This window comes from Phodopus roborovskii, unplaced genomic scaffold, assembly GCF_943737965.1.
Source record: "Phodopus roborovskii unplaced genomic scaffold, PHOROB, whole genome shotgun sequence".
Taxonomy (NCBI): Eukaryota; Metazoa; Chordata; class Mammalia; order Rodentia; family Cricetidae; genus Phodopus; species Phodopus roborovskii.
This window is the reverse complement of record NW_026126407.1, coordinates 50,021,084-50,034,926: the sequence shown is the minus strand read 5'-3', so window position 1 is coordinate 50,034,926 and position 13,843 is coordinate 50,021,084. Positions and strand designations below refer to the sequence as shown.

The following is a 13,843-nucleotide window of genomic DNA, read 5'->3' as shown; positions in this document are numbered from 1 at the left end:
GTGAGTCAGAGCCTCACCCCCGCCCCCGCAGTGGCCGACTGGCTCCCTCCCTCCCTCCAGTTCTGGGGAGACAAGCTAGGGATCAGGCCATTCTCCAAACCGTTTCAAGTTAAAGATTCTTTTATTAATAAATCTCCCCTCCCCCCAAACTTTATCCCCAAAATAAATATTCCTCCCTTTAGAGGATGGGTTGTGTGTGTGTTTGTATTAGGGCCAGCCCTCCCAGAGGGCCAGCCCCCTTAGTGTTAAGTACAGGTCCCTAAATCTGACCCACTCCCAGGGCTGAAACTTAAGTGTAGTCGAATTTCAGCCCATCTGAGTGGGTGGGACCTATTGTGCCTGCCCTTCAAATCATCCAGGTCTTCAGGACTTGGGGGGAGCAGGGGACCCCCTTGTGCAAATGCTGCAGTTCCTTAGTATGTGTCGCTTTGTGACCCAGCTTGAGGCTCCCTGCCCTGGAACCAGAGACAGGGCAATCTAGCCACCTTGGAAGGCTCCCCTGAACCCTAAGCCCAGTCCTGGGAAGTGAATCACCACCTCACCCCACCCCCTTGTGGTTGGAAGAGTCTGGCTTGGGTTGTCTGGAAGGCCAGGCTGGCTCCAGAATGAATGAATGGACGATGAGTGGGCACCGGTGCCGGTGTTCCTCACTGGATCAGTGCCACACCTGGGCAGCCCTCTCCACCAGTCTCCTCTATGGGGGCTAGAAAATAAGAAGTGGGGTTGTCATGATTAGGGGACATTTAGGGAAGTGATGGGGAAGGTGGGAAGAGGGAGGGTGGAGAGGTCACTTACTAGTAAACTTTTCTCTCCTTCGGCACCTTCTCCAGACCAGGAAACCAGAAAGTAGCGCCAAAACCAAGGCCAGACTAAGAGCGCCTCCCAGAATGGGCCAGAGCAGTCTGAAGGGGGCAGGAGGTGCTGCTGCACCTAGTGGCCAAGGCTCAAATCAGATTTCGCCCTCGGGAAGACAGTCCTCTAAGGGGGTCTCAAGCTTTGCCCCACAGTGTTCCCCAACCTGATAGAAGCCCTTTCCCTAGTCAGTTTCCCCTGATTTTCTAGATCCTAAGTTCAAGACCCTCCTCTCCGCCCCAGCAAACCTCTACCCACTTCTAGGATTCACTGGCCACCGGCCCCGCCCCCACTCACATCCCAAGCAGAAGTCGCTGTGCGGTCTCGCTGGACATGAAGCGCAGTCCATGCACTTGTCAAGATCCGCGCTCCAGGAGCTGCCGCTAGAGCATGGGGCGGTGCCTGGGGAGGGGGCTGCAAGTCAGAAGCTGACGGCAGGGCGCGGCTATTCTGGGGTCTGAGGTCAGGGTCAGTCAGCTCAAATAACGTGAGTCACCATCGCCCCCCTCACCCTCGCATTCCTCACAGGTGACCGCACCGCCTGACCAAGACACGGCAGTGCGGGAGGGGGTCGGGTAGCGCGCGACTTGGGGGGGGATGCCCCCCCACGCCGTCAGAGTGTGACTCACTCCTGGGCACTGAGCCCGACCCCAGTCCCTCCTCCCGCATAACTGGGCATTGAAGTCACCGGATGGAAGGGGCACCCCCACATGGTATAGAGGGCAAAGACCCCAGTGCCCCTTCGCGATTCTTAGCTATCGGGGCTGCTCGGACCCCCATTACAGGTCAGGGTGAGGGCATGCCCCCTTCCCAAAACAAAACTTCTTCCCTCGAAGTTTACTTTCTCTACTCTGGCTCGAACTTTTGAGACAGAAGACCCCACACCTGATTGAACAGGTAGCGAAACTGAGGCTCGGATGTGGATAAAGCTTGGAGTGGATTCAGACCTTCCCCACTTGGAACAAGCTGCCTAAAGACTAGATGTGCACGTCTACCGGGTTCCACTCAGATCTCCAGCACCCAAATTCCGCTCCTGACCACCCAAAAGTCCCAACTTCACTGTCGTCTGAGCCAAGCATACCTGGTGCTTGTTCCCCGGCCGCGGCGCGCATCAACACCAACCCGACTCCCAACACGAGGATCTGCGGTAGAGGCCGCGGCCAAGCCGGAGCCATGATAGCCGGTCCCGCGGCAACAGCAGTCTGTTCCCACCACAGGCGGGCCAAGACTCAGGGCTGGGGCCCCGCCCCGCCCCCGCCTTCCGGGGCGGAGCCTTTGCCTCTGCCCGCCCAACATCCACTGTGCTGTGCGGTTCTGAGTGCAAGCAGTCTGCTGACGAGCCATTCAGCAGAATTGAACAGTCTTTCCAAATGTCTAGAACGCCCCGAAGCCGTCTACCCTGCTCCACCCTCTGCGAGCCTCAGTCCCAAAGGCGTGGAGCGGAGAAAATTAGCTACAAGCCATAATTACAAAAGAAATTTAAGTCCAAATAAATAATCTATCTATTATTTTGAGGTGGAAACCAGAGGATGAAATACAACAGGAAAGAACTAAGTTATATCCACACAGCTTTTGTGTTCGCTTGTTTTGTTTGGTTTTCGCTCTTTGAGACAGGATCTCATACTGTATCCCAGGCTAGCCTCAAACTCGAAACAATTCTCTTCTCTCAGTCCCCTAAGTGCTAGGACTGCAGGCAAACACCACCAAACCCAGGTTTTCCTTCGTTTGTTTTGTTAGAAAGAATCTTGCTTTATAGCCCAGGGCTGACCTTTATCTCCGGATTCTCCTGTATCAGTAACCAGTACTGTAAGCGTATGCATGCTACATTTTTGGTTTTTTTTTTTTGGAGACAGGGTTTCTCTGTATGGCTTTGGAGGCTGTCCTGGAACTCTCTCTGTAGATCAGGCTGGCCTCGAGTGCTGGGATCAAAGGCATGCTACATTATTTTTTAAAAGATTTATTTTATTTTTGTGTGCCTGTGTGTGTGCCACGTGTGTATGAGTGTCCCTGGCGTCCAGAAGAGGGCAACGGATCTCCTAGAGATAGAATTACAGGTCGTTACAAGCTGGCACAAATAAACCCGGTCACCTGGAAAAGCAGAAAGCCTCATAACCGGTGAGCCATCTCTCCAGACCTACATGCTGCTTTTTTAAGGGTCTCAGAGTATAACAAAAACAAAGAGCAGCCAGCGGGTAAGGATGCCTACTGCCAAACCTGGCAATCTGAGTTCGATACCCCGGGCTACAGAGTGGAAGACGAGAACCAACTTTCTCTAGTAGTCTTCTAACCACAGGTATGCAGTGTGACAATCCCCCCCCCCCACACACAAAAGTAATATGCCCTTTAATTTGTACCTTAGGGCTTACATAGGTCCTACATAGGACTTACATGCAGACATGTCTCCATTCGCAAAGTAAGAAACTGGGGCTATGAAAAGTTGAATGAATTCTCAAGTCTCAGCAGGTAGCAGGTGTTGCTGCTGGAGTCCCCAGCAACTAAGGAGCTGAGAAACCCGACTGAGAAACGAACTTCGGCTGCTGTCTGGGCGGGGGTCTCTGCCCCTCCCCGAGGGAGGTGGTCCAGTGACGTCATTGCGGCTTTAAGACCCTTTGCCTCCGCCCTCGTCCCTACTTTCGAAGTAGGAACCTTTGCAGTCTCTTTCAGGTGAGCCTGGGGCAAGTGTGAATTGCGGGCGTGGAGATTCGCAGGCAGGGGATGTGGCAGGGTGCTTGCGGGCGAATGCAGAGACTGGGCCTTCGATCCTAGTGGCAGCCACTTGGGTCGGCAAATCCCTAGGCAAGAAGTAGTTGCGTGAGGCCCCGCAACCCCAGAGAAGTTAAACGCCCCTCCCCCTCCCCCCGGGACAAAGGCACCGAAACCTGGGACGCCCCTCCTCCACTTGCTTGGCTTCTTTGGGGCGGGACTCCCCTCCCCCTCACCTGCAGCTTCGGGCGCCGCCATTAAGCCCCTCCTGGTCGCTCACTCCTAGGCCTAATAATCAGCCTACCCCGGGTGGCCGAGCCGGACAGCACGCCCTCGAACAAAGCAGAGTGAGCACTCGGTTAAGTGGAGAGGGACAGAGATGAAAAGGAGCGAATGTCTCTCCAGATCTTGACTCTTTGACTCCTGTGTGAGACAAGTGAAGAGTCGAAGGGTCAATGTCATTCTTAGGTGCAAGGTGCACCCTTAGAGTCGAAGGTAATGGGGAGCCACAGCATGACGCCGAGCAGAACTGACTCCCTTAGTGCCAACTATGTGAACTGCGGCATGACGGACACAGGTGCAGTCTGTCACAGAAGGCACTGGGGTCTAGCTCCTTAGGAAGTTGTGTCGAGAGAGGGAAGGTAGCTTGGCCTTTGGTCTAAAATTTGAAAGAATGCTCCCATCCTTGAGGGCATGTGCCATGAGGTGGAAGCTGAAGGAGAATCGGCTAGTAGCCTAGAAAAATCTGCTTTTGGGTAAAATAGTTTGTTTTTCCTCGTCTCTCTTTTGGGCCTGGCCTGGAAGGGCCTCCAGCAACTTCCAGGGATTGGAAGGAGATACTTGGGAGTGTAGGGGAGGGCTAGGCCTGGGATTTCAAGGAATTATATCCACCTGAAATGATACCTGGAACGGAGCTGGGGGGTTTCCATTTGAGCCTTGGGTGTGGTGGGAGGAAGCTTGAGATCTCACCCGAGTGCTGAAGGGATACAATTGGACCTGAAACTTGTGGCTAGAGCCCAACCATTCCAAAATTACACCCCTGACATTTCACCTCCTTGTGCTACTTTGCTCACCTGATACAATGTACCTGAGGATGTAGCTCAGTTTTTAGAGTGCTTGTCTGGCATTCAGGAAGCTCCAAGTCTGCAATCACCAGTGCTGCAGTATCTGGGTAAGGTGTTGCAGATGGTAAATCTGCCTGTTAGCCCAGTATTCAGGGAAGTGGAAGCAGGAGGGTCAGAAGTTCAAGGTCAGCCCCAGTTACATTGGGAGATAAAAGCAGTTCTAGCCTGGGCTAGATAAGACCATCTCTCTGGGAGGTGGTGGTGCTTGGGTCTCAGGAGGGTTCAGGACAGCCTGGGCTACAGAGTGAGATACAGGACAGGCTCCAAAGCTACACAGAGAAACCCTGTGTTCAAAAACTTAAAAAAAAAAAAGCCTGTCTCAAAATAAATTTATGACAAAGTATCTGTCACTGCACTGGCCTTTGCTTCATTCAGTTCAGCTTCATCCTATTTCCTGTCACCTGAACAAAAACAACAGGATTTTTTGTGCTTTACATCTCACAAACTAGGGAAGAATTAAATGCTTATTTTGCTTTTGATTGGCCTAGACAGTAGTTAACTGTCAGGGTATTTTGTGCTTCTATCACACCTGACAATTTATAGGACATTGGGGCCCGCCACGCTTTAACACTCTTCATTTCAATCCTCCCACACTACACAGCCCCCTGGAATTCATCATGGCATCTGCCGGCCTGCAAATCTTGGGGATCGTCCTGACCCTGCTTGGCTGGGTCAATGCCCTGGTGTCCTGCGCTCTGCCCATGTGGAAGGTGACAGCCTTCATTGGCAACAACATCGTTGTAGCCCAGATGGTATGGGAGGGGCTGTGGATGTCCTGCGTGGTCCAGAGCACTGGCCAGATGCAGTGCAAGGTGTACGACTCCCTGCTGGCACTGCCCCAGGACCTCCAAGCCGCAAGAGCCCTCTCTGTCATTACTCTCCTCATTGTCCTGCTTGGCCTGCTGGTCTACCTCACAGGAGCCAAATGCACTACCTGTGTAGAAGACAAGAATTCCAAGTCTCGACTGGTGCTCATCTCGGGGATCATCTTTATCATCTCCAGCATCCTGACCCTCATTCCTGTCAGCTGGACAGCCCACTCCATCATCCAGGACTTCTATAACCCCTTGGTAGCTGATGCTCAAAAGCGGGAGCTGGGGGCCTCCCTCTATCTGGGCTGGTCAGCCTCAGGCCTTTTGCTGCTGGGTGGAGGACTGTTGTGCTGTGCTTGCTCCTCTGGAGGGTCCCGGGGACCTGGCCATTACATGGCCCGCTACTCTACGTCTGCTCCACATTCAGCCTCTCGTGGACCCTCTGAATACCCCACCAAGAATTATGTCTGATGCTCATTGGGGAGTAAAGCTCTAATGGCCAGGGGACCTTAGGACCCTGAGCTGAGCCATCAAGAAATGATGCCTAGTAGTTTGGGGTTGTTTATTTCCTTGGTTTTGTTTTGTGGTACTGGGTATTGAACCTGGGGCCCTACACATTTGGTAGGCAAGTACCATGAGCTATACAATACCCTGCCCCTGGGGATGGTTGCATCTGTTTTTGAGATAGGTTGTCATTATGGAACCTTGACTCAACTTAAGTCCAGATTCCCCCTACCTCTGCTGTTTGTTTCTCTCTTTTAGATTGTTCATTGGGATGGGTGACACTTTTAGTTTATTCACTCTGGGCATCTTCTGTGGAACCTGTTTTGAGACTGCTTGTGAATCTGGCCTTTGTGATCCCCAAGATGGCCTGTCCCAAGAGTTCCCAGTCCTGGAAGGGCAAGTGATAAGTTACCAAAGAATTTTCTACTCCAAATCTTTTAACACCTTTGGCCCCTGCATCCCAATACCAAAGTTACATGTACTTCCCCCAAATCAGGTCCCAGCTGTTTTGTAGACCCTCCCCCATCTCTCCTTGCACATTTCCCTGCCCATGCAATGTTTTACTAAATAAAACATGATTTTTATAATGTACTTTTGATGTCGATTCGTGTTTGGTACGAGCCTAACTAGAGGCAGCCAGTTTCATAATCAATTCTAAACCTTTCTGGCTCAGACCCCGTGGTCTAAGCAAACATGCTTGCTGGCTGGAACCTGGGGCACCTCCACCCCCATGCCTTTTCACAAATCAGAGGAATCTCAGTTACAATGTGCTTTTATTCCCAGCTCAGTCAGGTTGCAGGGGAGGGGGGTAGGGCATTGAGCAGCTTGGATTCAGGTGATGGTTGGATTAAACTTGACCATCTGAAGGCTGTTAGGTCACAGTGTACATCTTGCTGTGAAGGCAAGGAGGCTGAAGCCCAGGTTCCTGGGGTAAGGTAGAGCTCCACAGATAGGAGAGTAAGTCAGTTCAGGAATACCAGCAATACCCTGGGAGGCAGGGATGGGCCAGGGTACCCAAAAGCTTTGGCGCTTTCTCAAGGTTGCAACCACTGCAAAGGGTTGGCTCAGGACAGACCAGATGAGGTTCCCCTAGAGCCAGGTCCTCACCAAACAGAAGTGAGCTTCCCTGGCACAAGAGGTTGATGAAGATATGCAAGGGTGCGGCCCAGTGCCTGGGCATAAAGCTGCAGGTTCTAGCTTCCAGAAGAAGCCTTAGCCTCACACATAGTCTCTCTTATCCAGTCCTGAAGCACCTGAACGGGAAGGGATAGAGTAGCCCAGCCTGGGTCCACGGGGTCGCTCGAAATGGGATGGGGGACACGTACAGCAGAGGAGCCCTCCACCCAGCATGAGTAGTGCAGCTGCTGCCCAGCCCAGGTAGAGGGAGGCCCCCAGCTCTCTCTTGAGGGCTTCTGCCACCAGTGGGTTATAGAAATCCTGGATGATAGCATGGGCTGTCCAGCAGACAGGAATGAGCACTAGGATGCCGGAGAGGAGGAGGAGGACCCCTGCAGTGAGCACAATTCGAGCCTTGGCACCTTCATCCTCCACACATGTGGTGCACTGGGCACCCGTGATAGCCACCAGCAGGCCCAGCAAAGCCAGCAGAAGGGCAACAACACAGAGGGCTCTGGCAGCCTGCAGGTCCTGGGGCAGTGCCAGCAGGGAGTCGTACACCTTGCACTGCATCTGGCCAGTGCTCTGGACCACGCAGGACATCCACAGCCCCTCCCACACCACCTGGGCCACAACGATGCTGTTGCCGATGAAGGCAGTCACCTTCCACAGTGGCAGAGCACAGGATACCAGGGTCCCTAGCCAGCCTAGCACTGCCAGGGTCATGCCAAGGAGTTCAAGGCCAGTTGAAGCCATCTGCTCCTCGGGTCTTCTCAGCTCTCAGCCTGAATCAGGAACTCAATGGGGTTGGGAGCACAGAGTTCAGGGTGGGTCTCAATGCTCAGGAGGTGGATCTGTTGCTCTCAGGCCAGGACAGACCTCGTGTCTGCAGGCCTCACACAGCTGATACTCACTGAACACAAAGAAGTCCTTAGGTCCTGTTCAGCGGGATTGCTTGTGTCCTCTAGGAAGCCTATGGCCCATCACAGACCCTCAAAACCTTCCATGGACTTGGAAAAGCTGTGTTCCTCTCTGCTGGCTGCTCACGTCCTTTCTTGGTTGAAGTCCTCTCAGCTAGTATACAGCTTTTCTCAAAACAGAACTGTGAGGTGCCACCTGGGATGTCTGAGGGCGCTGGCTGCAGGCGGGGTTTTAAGGCCTAGGGCAGGGGAGGAGCCCAGCAAGGGACCTGGAGGCTGCCATTGGGTAGTACAACCAGAGCAATGGTGAAAAGGGGGTAGGATGAGGGCCTTCAGGGTTAGGGTAGGGTGCCAAGACCAAGTGTAAACCCAGTAACAAAGGAAATCCGGGAAGACAGGACCAAGAAAAAAGATGAGAGGAGCCTATTTATTGCCTTGAAGCAGAGAATGGGCTGATGAGCTCTCAGCCTGAGCCTGCTCCCTCTTTGCCACCTGTCTAATTCACTCTGGATGGTGGGGAAAATATGCTCCCATTATCCATCATCATAACCCCGCTCCCCATCCCCCACCCTCTCAAGACTCTCTGGAATCTGATCTGTCTCCAGTCTCAACTCAATAACCCTGGCAGCTCCTAGGGGAGAGGCTCCGCCTACAGTTTCCCAGACAACAGGTGCCTGGCGCCCAGCTCAGGTGGCATTACCAAGGCAACGGCCTAGAAAAAAACGATTCCCCTCACCAATACACATAGGCACACACTTCCACCTCAGCCCAGGTGTTCCCATTCCACCCCCACTGCCGAAACTAGGGGCCTGAGCTGAGTTGCTGAAGGTCCCTTGTGGCCTGGTGATAAAGAGCCTGTTGTTGAAATGGGCAGAAAGCGGCCTGGGGCAAGAAGGGGCGAGGGGGACCCTGAGATAGAGTGCTCTTTTTGATAGCCACATGAATAACGAGCCAGGCTGGCACACCACAGAGGTTTAAAATGAGCCTGAGCCCCGACTTCCGGTCATTTAGAGTCTCCATTCACAGGGTATTGCCTAATTTCAGCTCAAAATCTGATCTGACCAGGGAGGACGAGGTGTCTTAACTTCTTCCCTCAAGAGGCTCAGTTGAGAAAACTTAAAGAGCCTGCATTCCACATGGGACACAGTCCTGCCAATATGTGTACATTTCAGGGCAGTCATGAAAGTTAGGAACAATCCCCCCCTGGCTGGCATGGAACTCCCAGAGATCTGCCTGCCTGTGCCTCCTGAGTCCTAAGATTAAAGGTATGTTCCACCATGCTCAGCTTCTGAAGACTATTTTAAAAAAACACTTCATCAGAGGACAGGCCAGCATCCCAAAACAGGTGTTTGCCTACATGAATATCTGTAGGACACATATTCCTAATGCCTGCAGAGAACAGAGAGAGCATTAGATTCCCTGCAACTGGCAATACAGGTAGTTGAGAGCCACCATGTAGGTACTGAGACTCAAACCTGGGACTTCTAGAAGAACAGCTAGTACTCTTAAACACGGAACAGGAACAATCTCTCCAGCCCCAGTGGTGGTGCATGCCTCTAATCTCAGCACCCCAGAGGCATAGGCATGTGGGATTTCTGGGAGGTCTCAAAAACTACAACAACAAAAACCCAAAAACCTCTGAAAATCAACAAACAAAAAAAGAAAGAGAGAGAGAAAGAAAGAAAAAGGAGGCCTGGCATGGTGTACCACCATGTCCAGCTTTACTTTTCAAAAAAGACAAGAGTTTTACTGTGCAGCCCCTGTTCCCTGAGAATGCTTACTCTGGTATTAAAGGCATGTGCTACCACTGCCCATCTAAAGGGTTTTCCCCCTTAATTTAATATGTATGTAAGTATGTATGTATGAGTCACAGTGTGTAAGGATAACTTGCAGGACAGGCAATGGTGGTGCACGCCTTTAATCCCCGCTCTTGGGAGGCAGAGGCAGGTGGATCTCTGTTTGAAGCCAGCCTTGAGTCTACAGAGTGCCAGGAGAGGCTCCAAAGCTACAGAGAGAAAGCCTGTCTTGAAAACCCAACGAAGATTAACATGCAGGAGCCAAATCAGTTGTCTTTCTATCATCCAGGACATAAGAAATGGAACTCTTTTTTAGTAACAAGATGTTTAGTAGCAAGAACCTTTTACCAGCTGAGCCATTTCAATGCTCTGTATCTATGAAGGTGGTATTAGAACCCAGGGGTGTGATGTACTCATCATTTCTAGGTATAGATTTTAGCACTGTTGTAATTTTTAAAACACTGTGAAGAGAAGTCATGCCATACAACAGGATCACATAGTTGGTTTTTTGGAAAAGAGAGAAGGGGTAGAAAAAGGAGCAGAGAGGGGAGCACAGACTGGTCTCTGGGGACAAGAGTGGTGGAAGAGAAAGAGGGAGAGAAAGAGAAAGATAGGATGTGGACAGGGCCCTTTTAAAGGGGAATGTAGTGAATATGCACAGGTGGTGCTCTTAGTGGCTGCAGCTGAGGGTGTATTCTGTCAGAACCCCAAGGGCAGGCCAGTACAGATGCCTGAATACTTGCTTTGGAAGAGAAGTTTGCTTTCCCACCAAATAAATAGACGGAGACCAGTGCTAGTCACCTGGTCTGAAAAGTGGGATGGGACCACTACCTCTCCCTGATGAGATGGACTTCTCAGAACCCAGAGTATTAGACATTTCTTTTCTGCACTATGTGGTGGTGCCTGCTTTTAATCTCAGCACTCCTGAGGCAGAGGCAGATGAATCTCTGAGTTCAAGGCCAGCCTAGTCTACAGAGCAAGTTTCAGGACAGCCAGGACTACACAGAGAAACCCTGTCTTGAAAAACCAAAAACAAATGAAAAAATTGTTTCCTTAATTTGGGGGGAGGAGTATTGTGGTACCTGTACATGAGTGAGGGTAACTGCAGAAGCCAGAGGCATCAGATCCCAGGAACTGGAGTTATAGGTGGTTGTGAGCCAATCAACATGCATGCTGGGAACAGAACTCTGGTTCTCTGGAAGAGCAGTATGCACTCATAACTCTTTCCAGCCTTCAAACTGATACAGTCTTGCTAAATTGTATTTATTTGTGTATACTGTGTGTCTCTGCTAGTGTGAGGAGGTCAGAGGACAACTTGCAGTAGTTGGTGCTACCCTCCTTCCTCTACAAGGGGCCCAGGAATTAGACTCAGGTTATCAAGCTTGTTGGCAAGTGCATTTTTATACACCGAGTCATTCTGATGGCCAATAGAGATGGCTTTTCTGCAGTTTCCAAGTCAGAACTAGGAGCTTCTTCAGATCAGTGGTCAGTTTCAGCACTTTGCTGATGGGGTCAGATCTGTCCAGCTCATCTGCCTCCTGGGGCATGGATTTCACAGCATGTTAGGAAAGAGTGGCTGCAAAGGAGGGCCAATAGAGCCCAGCCCCAATAGAGCCCAGCCCGCCTAGAGGCCCCCTCTGAAGCCCTTCCAGGGGCCTCCAGGAATCTGGTCACACAGGTTAGGTTGGGTGTAAGACTCAGGCAAGCCTGGGTCTAGGGGCCATCAACTCCACCCTCTGCAGCCCCAAGCCTAGAATGCCTTCCCCAGGAGCAGACAAAGGCCTCTGCCTTTGCATGTTGGAGGCCAACTCACCCTGGTTGGCCCTGAATATTTTGAGTTTGGAGGACTGAGTTTTGCATCCAAGATTGGGAGAGTTGGTTAACCTATGGAAAGTTTTTCTAGGTAGCCCACCATTGCTACAGATAGCTCTATTATCCCCCACTCCCCACCCCCAGCACAGCTATGTAGCACACAACCCAATAGGGTTAACATTGTCACCTGGGCAATGGCAATGCAAGCCTGTGGCAGACAGATGTCTATGAGTTCAAGGCCAGCCTGGTCCATAGAGTGAGTTCCTGGACAGCCAGTGATGATACATAGAGAAACTCTCGTCTCAAAAACAACAAAAAAGAAAAGAAAAACGAAACAGTAAGCTTTCTCAGGGGGCAGAGGCCAAAAGGCCCCCAATTCCTCTACCTACGAGCGCAGCAGGGAGCACCCACACTGCCAAGGACTTCACCACCACAGGGAGTGGTTGCAGCCTGGACACATTACCAGTGACCAATTGTGGTCGAACCGGCCCTCAAGCGGCTCAGGCAGAAAGTCTCCTGCTGTCCCTTTTTATTATAAGCTCCACTCAGATCTGGGTGGAGTAACGTAGGGAGAGTAAATGTAGGGAGAAACCTCTACATCATTCCAGAAGCCTGAAGGACTGGGCACTGCTCCTTGGAGGACTCTAGGCCAGGCTGCAAAAACCTGCTTACAAGGAAGCCGTTGACTTTCCTGGAGGCTACCTGGTGGCCCTGGATTTCCAGTAGGTTATCTCCTTGTAAAATATAGGGTTAAAGTCTGGACCTATGGACTGGAATGTAGTATCATTGATATGGAGAGATAGGGCCCCCTGAGCAGTTACCATCTCAATGAAACTTTAACAGGTCCTCCAGAATCCCCACCCCCACCTTCTCACACTAGGAAGGATATGAGGAATTTTCCCCAATGCTCTGCTAGAGAAAACGGAGGTGTGCCCCTCCGCCCCACCAACTAAGTAACTAAACAACATTCTTTTTCCAGGCTGAGTGCAAGGGGCCAACAAGCTCTGGAGGGAAGAACAAACCAGGACTGAATTTACATGAATGTGGCCTAAATGGGTTAATTTGCTCTCCTCAAAGGGAACCTATGGCTGCTTCCCTTATTGCCTCTAGAGGAGCCTGAGGGCCCACCTGGCTTTATAGCCAGAAGAGCCAGTTCCCTAGCTCCTGAACTTTCAATGACTAAGAGGCAAAGACTAAAAACCTCTGAAACTCTCAGCAGCTCACTAATCACTTACTACAGATAGGAAACATGCCCAGAGCACTAAAAAAGCTAGGCTGTGTAAACACACAGACAACAGAAGGGGCCTGAAGTCAAGACCCTGATTTCTAAGTCTGCCACTCTCTCAGCAGACAGGTCAGGCCAGCAGGCCTCTGAGTACCCATCCACCCGCAAAAGGTGGTGGCAGCTTCTTTCCCCTGCTGAGCCTCCCTTACAGTCCCTGTGGAGGTGCCGAAGATCTACCTGTCCATTCTCTGGACAGAACCTCTGCAAGCACGTGCATGTGTTTATGACTCAGTTTTGTGGGGAAGCCACAGGCTTAGTGTTTGGGTCCCTAGTGTGTAAGGCCTTCAAGAGCAGCAGCCCAGGCTCCCATCCCCCATGAGGTCTCAGACAAAGGTAGTTTCACTTGTACACCTGGATAGGTCACAACCATGGACTAGGTAACAATTAACTTTATTATCAGTTTTGATCAGCTTTCAACCCAAAGCAGTAGATGGCTCTCAAGTTTGGCTTGCCCATCTCCCAGAAGAGTTATAACCTCCCCGCCACCAACACACACACACACACACACACACACACACACACCCCCTCTGTCCTGGATCTCACTTTGTGGACCAGGGTGGAACTCACAGAGATCCAACCACTTCTGCCTCCTGAGTGCTGGGATTAAAGGCATGTGCCACCATGGCAGGCCAGAAGTTATCTTTAAAAGACACACTGTCCCTCCTGATACTTTCACTTCTGAGCAGAGAGAAGAGAGCTGGGCAACATGAGAATGGGAAGGCAGCAAGCAGAGAAATACAAGGAAGCAGAGAGAGAGAGTCACTATGGAAAACAGGCAGACTATTTTCCTGTACTAGTGTTAGTGTGTCAGCTGATGACCACGGGCTCTCAGATGACTCAAGAGCCCCAAGTCGGTGAAAGACAGGGCTTAGTTAAGTTCTGGGAAGATGGATAAGAAGGTGGGACATGGTCTAAGGCC

General features: G+C 51.4%; 3 protein-coding genes across 3 annotated transcripts; 1 reads left to right on the top strand and 2 right to left on the bottom strand.

Annotated features, from left to right (window-relative positions):
- Positions 1–102: 102 nt before the first annotated feature.
- Tnfrsf12a (TNF receptor superfamily member 12A) lies at positions 103–2,080 on the bottom strand. The gene is made up of 4 exons (XM_051181285.1): positions 1,934–2,080; positions 1,150–1,254; positions 796–930; positions 103–703 (listed from the first exon to the last, which is right to left on the bottom strand). Exons 1-4 carry the CDS (start codon positions 2,025–2,027, stop codon positions 648–650), a joined length of 390 nt encoding a protein of 129 aa, XP_051037242.1. The 5' UTR covers positions 2,028–2,080; the 3' UTR covers positions 103–647.
- A 3,205-nt stretch (positions 2,081–5,285) lies between these two features.
- Positions 5,286–6,000, top strand: Cldn6 (claudin 6). The gene has a single exon (XM_051181577.1). The coding sequence runs from the start codon at positions 5,297–5,299 to the stop codon at positions 5,960–5,962; it is 666 nt and encodes a 221-aa protein (XP_051037534.1). The 5' UTR covers positions 5,286–5,296; the 3' UTR covers positions 5,963–6,000.
- Positions 6,001–7,020: 1,020 nt separating this feature from the next.
- Positions 7,021–8,062, bottom strand: Cldn9 (claudin 9). The gene has a single exon (XM_051181575.1). It carries the CDS (start codon positions 7,865–7,867, stop codon positions 7,214–7,216), a length of 654 nt encoding a protein of 217 aa, XP_051037532.1. The 5' UTR covers positions 7,868–8,062; the 3' UTR covers positions 7,021–7,213.
- Between the last annotated feature and the right edge of the window lie 5,781 nt (positions 8,063–13,843).

Bases quoted from the DNA above. Each gene is read 5' to 3' on its own strand.
- Cldn9 (XM_051181575.1), bottom strand. From the start codon at position 7,867: ATGGCTTCAACTGGCCTTGAACTCCTTGGCATGACCCTGGCAGTGCTA.
- Cldn6 (XM_051181577.1), top strand. From the start codon at position 5,297: ATGGCATCTGCCGGCCTGCAAATCTTGGGGATCGTCCTGACCCTGCTT.
- Tnfrsf12a (XM_051181285.1), bottom strand. From the start codon at position 2,027: ATGGCTCCGGCTTGGCCGCGGCCTCTACCGCAGATCCTCGTGTTGGGA. The intron at 931-1,149 runs GTGAGTGGGGGC...CTTGGCCACTAG, and splicing joins CAGCGACTTCTGCTTGGGAT to GTGCAGCAGCACCTCCTGCC. The intron at 704-795 runs GTAAGTGACCTC...CTTATTTTCTAG, and splicing joins AAGGAGAGAAAAGTTTACTA to CCCCCATAGAGGAGACTGGT.